Source organism: Castor canadensis, chromosome 1 (genome assembly GCF_047511655.1).
Source record: "Castor canadensis chromosome 1, mCasCan1.hap1v2, whole genome shotgun sequence".
In the NCBI taxonomy this organism is placed as follows: Eukaryota; Metazoa; Chordata; class Mammalia; order Rodentia; family Castoridae; genus Castor; species Castor canadensis.
Window position 1 is genome coordinate 78,369,274 of NC_133386.1, and position 14,084 is coordinate 78,383,357.

The 14,084-nt window shown below is 37.0% G+C and overlaps 1 protein-coding gene across 6 annotated transcripts in view; it reads left to right on the forward strand.

Annotated features, from left to right (window-relative positions):
- Ube3d (ubiquitin protein ligase E3D) overlaps window positions 1-14,084 on the forward strand; it is a 158,620-nt gene that overhangs the window by 15,756 nt on the left and 128,780 nt on the right. For 5 of the 6 annotated variants that reach the window (XM_074078901.1, XM_074078934.1, XM_020180163.2 and 2 more), the window contains exons 4-5: window positions 4,873-5,041; window positions 11,091-11,160. In XM_074078901.1, the coding sequence (XP_073935002.1) occupies window positions 4,873-5,041; window positions 11,091-11,160 (239 nt within the window). The remainder of the gene's footprint in view (window positions 1-4,872; window positions 5,042-11,090; window positions 11,161-14,084) is intronic. The other variant, XM_074078925.1, reaches the window with a different exon arrangement.

Genomic DNA, 14,084 nt, shown 5'->3' on the forward strand with positions numbered 1-14,084 from the left:
CCCTAATGTTTACTTGGCTATAATCCAATCGCTGAAAGATCTACAGTATTACTGTTGTTATTATTATTATAAATCACTGATTAATGGTTAATTTTAAGGTCAAGGAACATTTTATTTTCTAATGTGCATGTTTAAGCATCAAATAAAATAGCAGTCTAGCATTTATTAAGGTTATGTGTTTCAAGTTATTTCCCAAAAGGTTGTGCCCAAGATGCATTAAAAATAACTCAGATTTTTAATTTATTATGAAAATGTGCTGTTCATCATAGAATCGAGGCCGAGAGAAAATTTAAGTAATCATCTCACTCCTGAGCTCCAGCAGGTTTTTACCTCAACTACTTGGAACAAATGGTGTCTATTTTATTTTGAAAGTTCTCTTGGGAAGGAGATCATATCAAAGTACACTTCTCGGTGTTTTAGATAGATATACTTTCAGTAGAGCTGTGATTAAAATACATCTTTTGTTCTTGAAGGTTTTATGTTTTTTTCAAAACATCAGAAAAATTTCTTTCTGCTGTAAAACCCCTTTTATCTTCGCAATGACTTGTGAATTAGGCACTTTCTTGCTCCTGATGTATTACATAGATGGTTAAAAGATTTCATTCACTGGGCTGTGGGGTCAAGTTAAGTTTGAAATATCGTATTTTGTGTTAATGTGCATCGAGTCTCCCAGGTCTCTGAAAATGCACTTTCATTTCTTTGATCACATATGGAATTTCGACATTTCTGTCTTTTGCACTGTATTAAAGATCTGTTTGTTAACCCTGTGTACAGACAGAATGCGAGGGGACAGAATCTTTTTTTTTCTTTTTTTTTTTTTTGGTAGTATAGGAACTTAAGGCCTCATGCTTGCTAGGTATGCACGCTACCACTTGAACCACACTCCACAACCTTTTATGCTTCTAGTTATTTTTCCAATAAGGTCTTCAGTTTTTGTCTGGGGCCTGTCACTGTGATCCTTCTACTTGTACCTCCCACATACCTGGGATTATAGGCATCCACACTGGGCTTGTTTGTTTAGATGGAGGTCTCCCTAACTTTACACCCAGCTGGAGTTCAACAGCGATTCTCCAGGTCTCCACCTCTTGAGTAGCTGGGATTACAGCTGTGCTCCCCATGACTGGCTAAGGAAGCTTAATGATGGAGGCAATCCAGGAGCGTATTTAAACTTAACTCTTACTCTAAACAGTTAACTGACTTGCTTTCATTTTCTTTGTAAATAATGAAATCTGACCTGTCACGTCTCACCATTTTGTAATGGTGAGCATTTGTCTGTAGAACTAAGCACATACATAACACTGCACACAGTTCGCCACCAACCCACCTGCCCACCTCCTTTTCTGCTGTTTTGTGTTGCCAGAGGAAGGAATGCATTCCTAGGGAAAGTTTAGTTTTGGAGCTAGGAAGACCTGCGTTAAGCTCCTGCATCACTCATTACTGCTTCTATGATTCTGTGAATTTTGTGCAGATCATTTAACATTTACTGAGCCTCGCTTTTCTCCTATGGAACAGGAGGATGGTAATTCTTTTTCTTTTCATTCTTTCGCTCCTTTTGTGTGTGTGTGTGTGCAGAACTCAGGGCCTTGCTCTTGCTAGGCAGGAGCTCTACCATTTGAGCCACTTTAATAGCCCTTTTTGCATTGGTTAATTTTGAAATAGGATCTCACTTTGCGCCCTCCCTGGCCTGGACTGCCACCCTCATATTTGTACTTTCCCACCATAGCTGGGATAACAGGTGCACGCCATCAGGCCCAGCCATTGGTTGAGATGGGGCAGGGGGAGGGTCTCATGAACTCAACTGCCACCCTCCAAATCTCTGCCTCTGGAGTGGGGAGGATTATAAGTTTGAAACACTGTTGCCAGGTAGGAATGATAATTCTTAACCTCACAAAGCTGAAAATGTTAAATGTCCTAAGGGTGTTTAGTACCCCCTCCCCCCACCCAGGGGTCTTCTTAAGTTCCTGGACACATGCAGACTCACAGGACTACCACAGGCCACATTTCTTGCCAGATTGTCTGCAAGGCAACATCGGGAATCTGCTCAGCAGGGACTCTGCAATAGTTCATGACAGTGACAGTGACATACTCATCTGGGGACTCTTGTCTCCCCACATGACACAGTTAAAGGTATAAAACACAAGATCCACATCAGACAGGTATACATTTTGCCCTGGCTTAGAAGTCTGTAGTGCCCTGAGCAGACAGTGTTTCTTGTAACAATTCTTTGGCATAGTTTCTGGGGTTTCCCACAAAGACTACATTCAGGGAAGCCCAGCATGTCGTCTTTATCAGATGTTTACAGTTCCTTCCAGTCCAAATGCAGTTTACCAATCAGGGATCGTTTTTTACTTTAAGCCGTGTTGCCTAGCAATATATTTGATGCCTATGATCTTACCTGGTTTCCAGGGTAACAGAACTAGGTGGTTAAACCAAAGGTCAGATTCTCAAGCAGCACTGGAACAGGTTTGTTAACCCTTTCATCCCAGTATGCAGGAGGCTCAGCTAGGGACCTCACATGTCAAGTTATCAAAATATGCTAGTTCATTCCTTGAACAAATATTGAAGTAACTGTGTCAGGCAGTAGGAATACAGTGGTAAGATAGACATATGCTGTGCCTGCTTTCATATTGTCTTCCATGATGCCCAGAATTCCTTTCATTGTCTGGAGAACTTCTATTATCCTTCAAATGCCAGCTCAGATGTTATGGGTTCTCTGAAGTCCATATACAACCTACTTTCCTAATATTTGTATTGCCCTGCATACAAACGTTAGGCAAGCAGGTTGTGTATGGGTTGGGGGTATCTTAAATTCCCTAAAATAATATAAAAATTTTGTGTGCATGTGAGAATGTATGTTTGAGGAAAGAAGCTAATGCTTTCATCAAAATTTCAAATGGACCTGTATTAACGCCTCCTCCAAGAGTTTAGAGCCCCACTATTCTGAGTATTCTTACATGTGCTTCTGCCATTTGCTTATAAGCCTGTATTTCTTACTAAAATATGAGTCAAGGTACTGTATGTATCATGTCTTACACTGACTGATTGGCCTGGTTCATAGCAGTCATGAGGAAATGTATGTGGAAAAAATCACCCCTTAGTGTTCTGGCTTAGCAGTCCGAATGATGCTTGTGGTACAGCATTTCCTGATTTATCAAGGAAAATAATTCCTTGTGTTCAACTAAAATTAGCATTTCTTATTCCTAGCTTTGTCCTCTGAAGTTAAAAATTAAGTGATTGCCCTCTTCCAGGCTATAAATTACCCATTTGTGATACTACAGTTGATGGATAAATTAAAGAGAAATGGTTAACATGAGGGGATTGGAATAAACTTAATAAAAGAGTCAATCATATCTTAAACAGTTTGAGACTTCTAAATATATATTATACTAGTACTTTATTAGTGGGACAAGTAGCAGATATCACTTTAACCATGTGATCAGGATTCATATCACCAATGATAAGTCATGTTGATATAATGTACCCTGAGATATGATGTAATGAGAAGGGCACCTCACCTCTGTGGAATTCTTTCCCCATATCCATAGCCCAGTCTAATCTTGAGATAATGTCAGACAAACTCAGAGTGAGAGATGTTTTATAGAATACTTGATCAGCATCTTCAAATATCTCAAGGTATAGAAAAGACTGAAAAACTGTAACAGACCAGGGGACACAGGATGACTAAATGCAATGTGTTATGATGGATCAGATTATGAAATGGACAAAGAAGGAAAGGACTTTGGTGGAAAACATGTTAAAATCTAGATAAAGTCTTAGTTTTGACAAACCTACCATGGTTACATAAGATATTAACATTGGGTGAAGTACATATGGGAACTATCTATACTATCTTTGCAACTTTTCTGTAAATCTAAAATGAAAGTTCCTTGATAGAGAGTATTGGAAGAAATCACAGGAGGTAGTGTTAGATGGATTTGAAGATACATAAACCAAATTAAAAGGCAGTAACACTGAAAAATATTTATAACAAGTGATAGACCAAGGATAATATTCTTAATGTAGAATATACTTTTACAGATTAATAATCATAGTACCTTATTGGAAAGTAATTATCACAATTTATAGAAGAAACATGGAGTAGTTATCACAATTTATAGAAGAAACATGGTGTCAATAAGTATAATAGTCAGTTCAATCCACCAGTAATTTAAGAGTTGCTAAGTAAAGCAGCATTGAGAATATTTTTTACTCATTACTTAGGCAAAGGTGAAAAATGATAGTATTCAGTTAAGAAGAGAGTAAGTGTACTCATTGAAAATGAGTGCAGTATTTCTGGAAAGAAGTTTACCAAATGGGTGTTGGGCTTAAAAATGTGCTTATGTACTTATAATCTTATCAGATTTTTTCCCAAAGAATAATCAGATATGTATACAAAATTTTAATAGGAATATTCATCACAGGGTTGTTGATAATAAAGGACTCAACCCTAAATATCTAACAATAACTAAAATCTAAAAACTTTTGATATACCTATGAAATAGGATATTGTAGAGTCAGTAGGAATCATGATGTAACTAAACAAAACAGAAATGAGATACGGTTTATATCTTTTGATCAAGATGTCTTGTGCATATATACAAATTTACCTCTTGAAAAAATTATAAACTTCCCATCATATTAAAAAGTTACTTATCTTTGGCTAGTAAGAAAAGAATGATTTCTGTTTTCTTTATACTTTATTACATTTTTTAAATTGTCTACTGTGAGCATATATTACTTTTACAATTGTGGGGAAATTAGCATTGTGAGTATGTGGCTAATGAGCTTTTCTCATCGTTCATGCTGATTTAATTAAGAAAATGTTAGTTCCATTTTGTACTGTGAAAAGTAATTTTTCCCTCTTTCTACTAGGAAGTTGCTCAGGGTGCTTCCACTGCCAGGTGAGAACTGGGGAGCTCTGGTTGAAGAATGGTGTTGTCATCTTGACCCCTTTGCTAACAAGCCACTCCATCCACTAGAGAATGACTGCTTCATTGGAGACTCTTTCTTCTTGGTGAATCTAAGAAGTGATTTGAAGCAGGTAAGACTGAACTTGCCCCAGTAGAGATGTGCTTTTTTTCTGGAATTGTTTTAAATTGGTAAAACATCTTTTCAAAATAAGTGTAACTTGAAGGTTGGCTTCGATACTGGTTTCCCCATTCTTTTTTTAATTCAGAGTTCATCAAAGAGACTATTCTAAAGGCCAAATCTATTATTTTCAACTGCTTCTGATCTCTAGCTGAATTGATGCAGGAAGAGCCTTAGCTAAAACAGGCAGCAGGGACTGGAGGAATAAGAAGAGGACTACTTCATGCAGTGATGTGGGAAATCACAAATAGGAGGATGGTAGTCCAGGCCAGGGAGGGCGTAAAGTGAGACTCTATCTCAAAAATAACCAATGCAAAAAGGGCTGTTACAGTGGCTCAGATGGTAGAGCTCCTGCCTAGCAAGAGCAAGGTCCTGAGTTCTGCACAGATATACACACACACACACAACCTACACAAGAAAGAAAGAAAATAAAAAGAATTTTACAAACCAAATGCCCTGCTTACTTTTTTAAGGCAATATTCCGTAATCTGTGTGCATTTTAACCTCAAAAGTCTGAGTAAAAGTAAGAGTGTTCTCCTACTTTAGGATGTCCATGGTACAATTTGGATGAGGTATTTTACCATGTCTGTCTGAAGTCTAACTTCTGCTGATGTTGTAGATGCCTTCAAGGGAAATGGAAAAAGGAATGGAAATGAAGCTCACAGTTGCAGGTCTAAGTCAGTGACCTTACTGCATACGTTGCTGTAGGGAGAAGGCAGCTCCCTTTCTCTGCAGAAAGCGAGGGGTTTACTTCTACTTTATTTTAAAAGGCAGTCAATGGCATTGGTTTGGCCCTTGAGGAATATCCCCCAGATAGCCAGTCAATACAGATGTGGTTTAAAAAGGAAAGAAAAGCATCCCTGGAGAATCTTCATTTAGCATATGCTTATTGGTAGAAAGAGAAACATTGTATTTTAAGTTTCATTTAGAACTCATTTAATTTTTGTAGTAAGATTTGACTACTGCCAGAAATGTGCAGCACCTGGCTAGCTCTCAGTTTGTAAATTAGTTTATAGAACCATCTTGAAGGAGATTAAGAAAATTTGTCAACTAGCCAGATTAAGTTGTTGTCAATTAAAAGTGTGTGCCTCATCGCTCACTATCAAAAGAAATCCTTTAATCTAAGTATGACTCACTTTAAGTTGTAGTACTTCAGCATTTTGTATTTTTGAAAGTTAAATGGTGTGAAGTTCATATAGATTTATGTTACAGTAATACTGAATATTTTATCTTTTTCATTTTTATAATTAAGCTGTAGATTTTAAAAATACTTGGAAGTTGTGAGTGGAAAAATGATAAAGATTAAATAAGAGAAGTCACATTTCCCTTTTAGATAAACTCTTTGCTGAAATACATTCTTCACATTTACATCTTTGTCAGGTATAGGATGCCATTTTCAAGAATTTGTCTTCATTGTAAACAGTGATTTTTATAAATTAAAGTACGATCCTTTCTATTTAGACATTATAGTTTTTAGTATCAAGGAGACTGTGGGAAATGGCTATAATGACAAGCTACTGTTGACAAGATTGTTTTCAAGTTGGTCTGGATGGAAGTCTCACTTTAATTGCATATTGTAGCAGTTGAAAGAGTATGCCTGTGACCAAAATAGTAACATAAATTTGGAGAGACTGCTTAAACACTGCTTTGGAGGCTCCAGTGGGAACAAGGCTGCTCTGTGCTATTGAAAACCTATTTCTCATATCACCCAGTCTAGTCATCCAGCGGGGTTTTGAAATGTCACATGGTGACACCGCATCCTAATGGTATCTCCTGGGAAACATTTTTTTTTCTTTTTGGTGAGACAATATCAAGGGTCCTTAGAAATTGAAACAACATAAAGGAAAATAAAAACCAGGACAAGAGTCTAATCCACCTCTGTGAGCAGCACTGCCATCTCTTAGATATATTGATTTAATTAGTCCCCAACAATGTCTTTCTTTGAGGCTTGCTCAGTAGAGTTCCCACACTGTTGGGCTGTTTTATTGTACAACTCGCCTTATTATTTCCTTGAAACAGAGTCAAGAAAAATGCATTGCAAAGCAGAGTTCTTTTTAAGCAAAATTAACATGCTAGAGTATTTTAATTAAAAAGATCTGATTTTAAAAGCAGTCCAAACATACAACTGGGCACTATTTCATTCCTTCAATACCCTCTTGGAATTCACAGTATTTTATTTGTACCTCCATCAAGGTGGCATTATGTACTTTTTATTTTTAAAAGATGTCTGCTGAAGATTCTCCTATTCTTATCATTCATCATCTCTTGTACTAGTTTTTATGCCTACAAACATAGTAATATTTTTTCATTTAATAATAAGATGATAAAAATATTATTCAAGACTTAAAAAGTGCTAGGCTTGTTTCTGTTTTCCCAGCTACACTGGAGCAGTTGAAGCAGTATTGCTTGAGTATCAGAGCTCAAGGCCAGCCTGGGCAACATAGCAAAACTTCATTTCTACCAAAAATAAATAAAAAGAAACAAAGAAAGAACAAAGACTTAGAAAGCATAGCCACCTTTATAACTTCATTCTGTTTTTAAAAAACATATTATTCCTGGAAAGTAGGGCCAGTGCCACCTTTATCTTTTTTTTTTTTAAATATTATTTCTTGGGATACTTAGTAATTGATATTAGTAATTTGTCAGCCTGGGCAAAAAGTAAGTGAGATCCCCATCTCAACAGGAAAAAAGCTGGGTGTTGTGGCTATGCCTGTAATCTCAGTGACAGCCAGAAATGTAAAATAGGAGGATTGTGATCCAGGTGACCTGTGCAAAAAACAAGACACTATCTCCAAATAACCAGAACAAAAAGGGGGAGGAGCATGCATGGCTCAAATACTAGAGCATCCACCTAGCAAATATGAAGCCCTGAGTTCAAACCCAAGTACCACCAGAAGACAACAAAAGTAACAAAAAAAAAAGCAAATCTCAGTATTATGTCATTTCATCCCTATGTTTCAGTATGAATATCTAAAAGTAGGGATTTTTTTCATAAGCACACTGTCAGTGTCCAAACAATAATAATGACATAATATCAGGCTACATTCAAGTTTTGCTAATTGTCTTTCAAATATCTTTTATTGTGCTTGTTTGAATCAAGATCTACAAATTTGGTTGTTGGAGATAATGTCTTATTGATAACATTTTAAAATTCTGATTGCCTGTGTCTGGTAAGGATAGAATCCTATTTTTAAAAACAAAACCCTTTTCCTGCTTCCTAGAAAGACAAAGTGAAACGCTCTGTGAGAACAATTATAAATGAAGTACATAACAGAGCACCTAACAAGATACTCTGCTTCAAATAGAAAAATCTTTTCTTCTCAAGCTTTGCTATTCCAACACCTCGCTTAGCTTTTAATAAAACCCTTACCTTTTGGTAAGATTTAATGTGTGGTCAAATTGAGCCCATACAAAATAGTATCCTTTAAAAAGTATGCATTTATTTATTTATTTGTTTGTTTGTTTATTGGTAGTACTGGGGATTGAATGCAGGGCCTCACGCTTGCTAGGCAAGCACTCTACTCCTTCAGCCATTCTGCCATCCTTTTTTGCTCTGGTTATTTTTGAGACAGTGTCTTGGCTTTATAGCTATCTAGGGTGGCCTGAACTGCAGTCCTCCTGTTTGTGCTTCCCTGCATAGCTGGGATGACAGGCTTGCACCACCACACCTAGGCACTGGCTGAGATAGGGTCTCATGGACTTTTTTGCTTGGGCTGGCCTTCAACAGTGATCCTCCAAATTTTTGCCTTCCAAGTACCTAGGATTCCAGAGTTGAGCCACTGTGCCCAGCTTCCTTTAAAAAATATTTTTAATACCAAGTTGAGGATGAGTAAATATGTTTTGCTGTAAGAAAGCATGCAGTTGCCAGGTCAGCCTTTTGTTGTGAACACACAGACTTCCTGGGCTCTCTTCTTCCTGTGCTTGAACAAATGGGCACCTTTCTTGGTTTGTATGTCTACTACCTGTGATGGGAATGAGCCTGTCCAGTCACCCCCCTTGGCCAGGCTCTGTGGTATGCTGAATGCAAGGGTATCGGTTCAGTGACTAGCGATGGTTCAATCTGTGGGCCTCACATGGTGAGTGTGCCTGCATAAGCATTTGGGCCAGGTGCGAGCAGACTTAGGGAGCTCCTATTTGTTTCCTCAGCAGAAATTTTTAGAGAAAGCTTGGATAATCTGTATGAATTCAGACGCTTCACTAGGGAAAAATAAGGTAAGTTTTTGTATTACTGAAGGTTTTTTTCAAACGGACTCATCTTAGCCCTTCATATGCCAGGGATCTACTGAGGCATTTATGGGCTTTTACTAATAGTGTGGTTTTGAAGCTGTGTAAAAGAGGGAGTCATAGAAAAAGACCCCAGTGTAAGTTGTGGAACTGCTCTTGACTGTTTGATCTTTAACTAAAATAAGAAATGGATTTCATACATTAAGAGCTGATCACACACACACACACACACACACACACACACACACACACACACAAAGCCCATAAATAAGAGTTTCTTGAAGCAGTACCTACCTTATGTTTGAAGCGGTCAAAATTTTTATTCTATTTTGTTTTTTTAAATGTAGACCATAACCCACTGAATTCTATGAATTGATTCCCACTTGTTAATGGGACCTGTAGTTTGGAAAACACCTCATGTCATGCTTAAAAGCACAAGCTGAAGTATTTGAGGACCTGGCTGCAAACATCGGTTCTCTCAGTTCCTAGCAGCTCGTCTGTGGAAGTCAGTTGGCTTCTTATGCAACCTCTCAGGAAATAGTTATGGATGCTGTCAGTTAAGACTTATTCTCTAGATGGGTGCATTTGTTATCCCATGTCAGGAAGTCACTGTCTTCCTTACTTCATCCTGTTCTATGGATTCCCAATAGAAGTAACCTGAAGTGTCCAGAATTGTAGAACCTCCTTTTCCCTGCCTACTTTGATGGGTGGTTTTTTTGTTTGTTTTTTTGTTTTTCCCCCTATTGGTGGTACTGGGGTTTGAACTCAGGGTCTTATGCTTGCAGGGTAGGTGCTCTGCCACTTAGCCATGCCCCCAGCCCTTTTGGCTTTAGTTATTTTTTTAAGGGTCTTGCATTTATGCCTGGGCCTCTCTGAACCCCTATCCTCCTATTTTCCTGCATGGGTGAGATGACAGGTGCATGATTTTATTGGTTGAAATTGGGTCTTGCAAACTTTTAGCCTGGACTGGCCTGGAACTGTGATCCTCCTGATTGCTGCCTCCCGAGAGGCTGTGATAGAACTGCCAGCTTTTTTATGGCATGTTACATGGCTTTAACAAATATATTACCATGGATGTGAAAAAAAATCATTCTTTGTTTCATGATTAGGCAAATGCTAGTTATTTTAATCTGCAACCTACATACTGAGTTTACATTTTTGAACTTTGAGCATTTTTGAAGTTTTGAAGTCTAAGAATGTTTTAGGAATTTTTCTTACAACACTATCTGTATTTCCAGTTACAGTGCATATCTTAAATGGAAAAAATAGAATTATATGAACATGTTAGATATTTTTAACTTCTGAATTATGTAGCTATGAGTTATAGGTTACTTTTGCATAAATTACACTGGACTAGGAATCAAAATAATGAGTTTAAGTTCTTATTCTTCTTTATTCTAGACACATGAGTTGGTACAAGTCATCAGCCTTCTTTGCCTGTATTGCCCACCATCTGCCTGTCCTAAATAATAAGGCTATTCAGAAGTGCTTTTTTAGAAATGTAAAATGTTTCTTGTTCAAATTATTAGGCAACATTTGGATTATTAAGAAGTGACTAGGTTTGGAAAAGTCAATTTTTGCATTATTCTGTCTTAAGACAAGAAAAAATTATTTCTGTGCATGTGAATTATGCATGCAAGCTAAATGTATTCCCAGTATTTAGTAGAGGGCACAATAAAATGTAAAGTTCAATGTATACTCTGGAGACTATGTTAAAATTATATATTCCTTTTAAGAAAAGCTGAATGACATTTAAATGACATTTTTCTGTTCTACAGGAACCAAAAGCAAATACCAAAGTAATTTGTAAGCGTTGCAAGGTAATGTTGGGAGAAACCATGTCATCAGGTAAGAATTTCATAACAAAAGCCAACGTGATTGCCTCTTATTTGAAAGCCAGAATGAGATTTAATGATAAATATATAGGAATGATGGAAGATTAGTATATTTTGTAGAATTGATGCTTTTGAAAATAGAAGCCAATTAGCATATCACCCAATATTCCAAGAAGTTTGTGTATTTTTGACCTTTATAAGTGCATTGTATTGAGTTTTAAAAAGTGAGAAGTTGAGTCATTTTTACATTGTCTTTGTAGTATAAAGCAATAGTGCAAGGTTTATACTTAGGTCTATCTTTAAGAATATTGGAGTCTTTTTCTTAAAACAAATCTTTGATCAAAAGAGTTGGTGCCCAGAGATGGAGAAGCTTCTTTTCTTGGCTGCCATCTGCCTCAGGGCTGTATTTTGGGGCTGTAGTTGAAGAGGACTTGTTGAAATGAAAAAAAAAAAATGCTGAGTTTTGTACTGTTTATTACTCTTTTCCCAGTGGTATTAATAATGTTTTCTGTAAACTGTATGTTATCCTACTTTAAAATATAATAATAAGTCTCAATAATTAAAATGCTGTTTAAAGATACAGTTAAATATATCTACAGAGCTACAACACTATATTAGCTTTGAGGGTGATAAATAATCTTTCACATAATTAATTAGAAAATATAATTTAAATGATACTACATACTTAAGGGAAGGCAGATGGTGGTATTTCTTTATTTTTAAAATCATCAGAATCCTACAGGTAGTTAATTGCTCTGAGTAAGCTGAAAAGGAAGAATGAGTAGTAGTAAAGGATGCTATTCTTAATATCATTTTTAGAGAATGAAAACAAGCCCTGTAAACAACACCTTAAAGAAATTAAGGCTATCTGTTAAAGAGGTGAATTGATTTTTTAAGTTCTTTTGTCTCCTCCCTGAGCTGCAGTTAAAATGTCAGTTATTGAATTAAAAAGATGTATATCCACAAAGAGAAAGAGAAATAAAGAGGAGATGACAGTGTCTTAAGCAGGAGATGTAAGCAGACTTTTCTGGACACACTTTGGCAGTGTGGGGGAAGCTGTAGCCTCGATGTCTGCAGAGGGCCACTTATATGACGAGTGAGCCTGTATGCACTGTTGAACCCCAGAACAGCTCAGAATTTGGAGGCAGCAGGTAACAGGGAAGGCAATCTGAGGCTGGGCGCTATAAGCAGGAGCTATGAGACTCCTCAGTCTCCTCCCTCCATGCTCAACTTACTCTTTTAATCCTCAAAGTAAGAGATTAGAGGACTCTTTTTTGAAATAATAGAAGAGTACCAACAGTAGAAATGAATTCCAGCATTAATTCTTGGAGGTCATTTAACAAAAATGAGCTTAGCTAGTTGTTCAACAAAAATGAGCCTATATTCAACTGAGTATAAGCTGCAGCCAGTAAGCTTTATACCTATACTCAAGAACTTCCTCTTAATATTTTATGGCCTGACATTTAAATATGAATGGATTGCTGAGAATCACCAAATATTTGGGGTAGTCTCCAGGTACACAAGAGACCAAGGCAAGCTGGGCATGTTGATGCATGGCTATAATCCCAACACTTGGGGAGGCAGAGGAAGGAGGATTCCAAATTTGATGCTAGATGGGGACTGCATGCAAGTCCCCATCTAGAGAGGTAAAGAGAAAGAGAGCAAGAGCAAGCCAAATTAATGATCAATCAATCAAGCCAATTAAAAACACTAAGAAGAAACAAATTATATACACAGTAGAAGAAAGCCTGTAAAAAACACACAAAAAAAATGCCCTTGGAGACATGAAATAATATTGTTCCATCATTCAGAGAACACAGAATTCAAATGTAATAGCTTAAAAAAATGAGAGAACTGGAAGATAAAATTAAGAAAGTATCCCAGAAATCAGCCAAAAGAAAGAGACTGAATATAGAAAAGAAAATACCAGGCAAGTTTCCTGAGGATAAGGGCATTATTCATCTCATCCTTGTAATCTCAGCCCTTACACTAATATCTGGTACACAGTGAGTATCCCATAAATATTTGCTGAATGAATGAATGAATTGAGCCTTTGGTAATCCAACATGTAGCAAATAGGAATTCTGGAAGGGGAGACTGAGACAACAGGATGTAGGAGATTATTAAAAAACAAAAATGACAAAGACACATCCCAAAACTATTTTCCAGAGCCAAGATTCCAGTTTCTCCACTGAAAGGACTCATAAGTGCCCAGTATAATTAATAGAGGAATTAAAGAGAGGCAATATCCTTGAATATTTTCATAGCACTGAGGATGAAGTTTCCAGAGCGGGGAAAAACAATGGATTAGGGGTTAGAATAACAAATGACACTGAATTAATTACTTAATTAACTGCTGTACTGGGCATCAAACCCTGAGACTTTCACATGCTCGGTAAATGCTTTGCCATTGAGCTATATCCACAACCCCCTACCATTGCACTTCTTAATAGTAGAACAGAATGCTTTCAGAAGATAATAAAGTAATCCCTTCAGAATTTGGAAGGAAAAGTTCCACTCAAGAATTCTATACACAAGTCAAACCATCAGTCCTATATGAAGATAATAAATGCATTTGTAGAAATAACACTTCAAAACATAGACCTTAAAGGTATATTTTCCTTAGGAATCTATCACAGGATGCATATTACCAAAGCTAGGGAATTAACCCCTAGAAAGAGATGACGTAGGGTTGGGGAAACAGGCCTTACAACACAGGAGAGCAAGGTAAGGAAGGCCCAGGCTGAGAGATGTGCACTTGACCTAAAGAATAACAGCCTGGATTGAAGCAAGGAGAGGAGAGATTGCAGTAAAGATTTTTCTGTTATAACATGGAACTGTGAATTCTTTGGTTTGTCCATGTTTAATAAAATAATGTTGAGACAAGCCATTTCATTCTATAGGAAGAATTAGCTAAAGGTTCTTAGAAAATTAAAT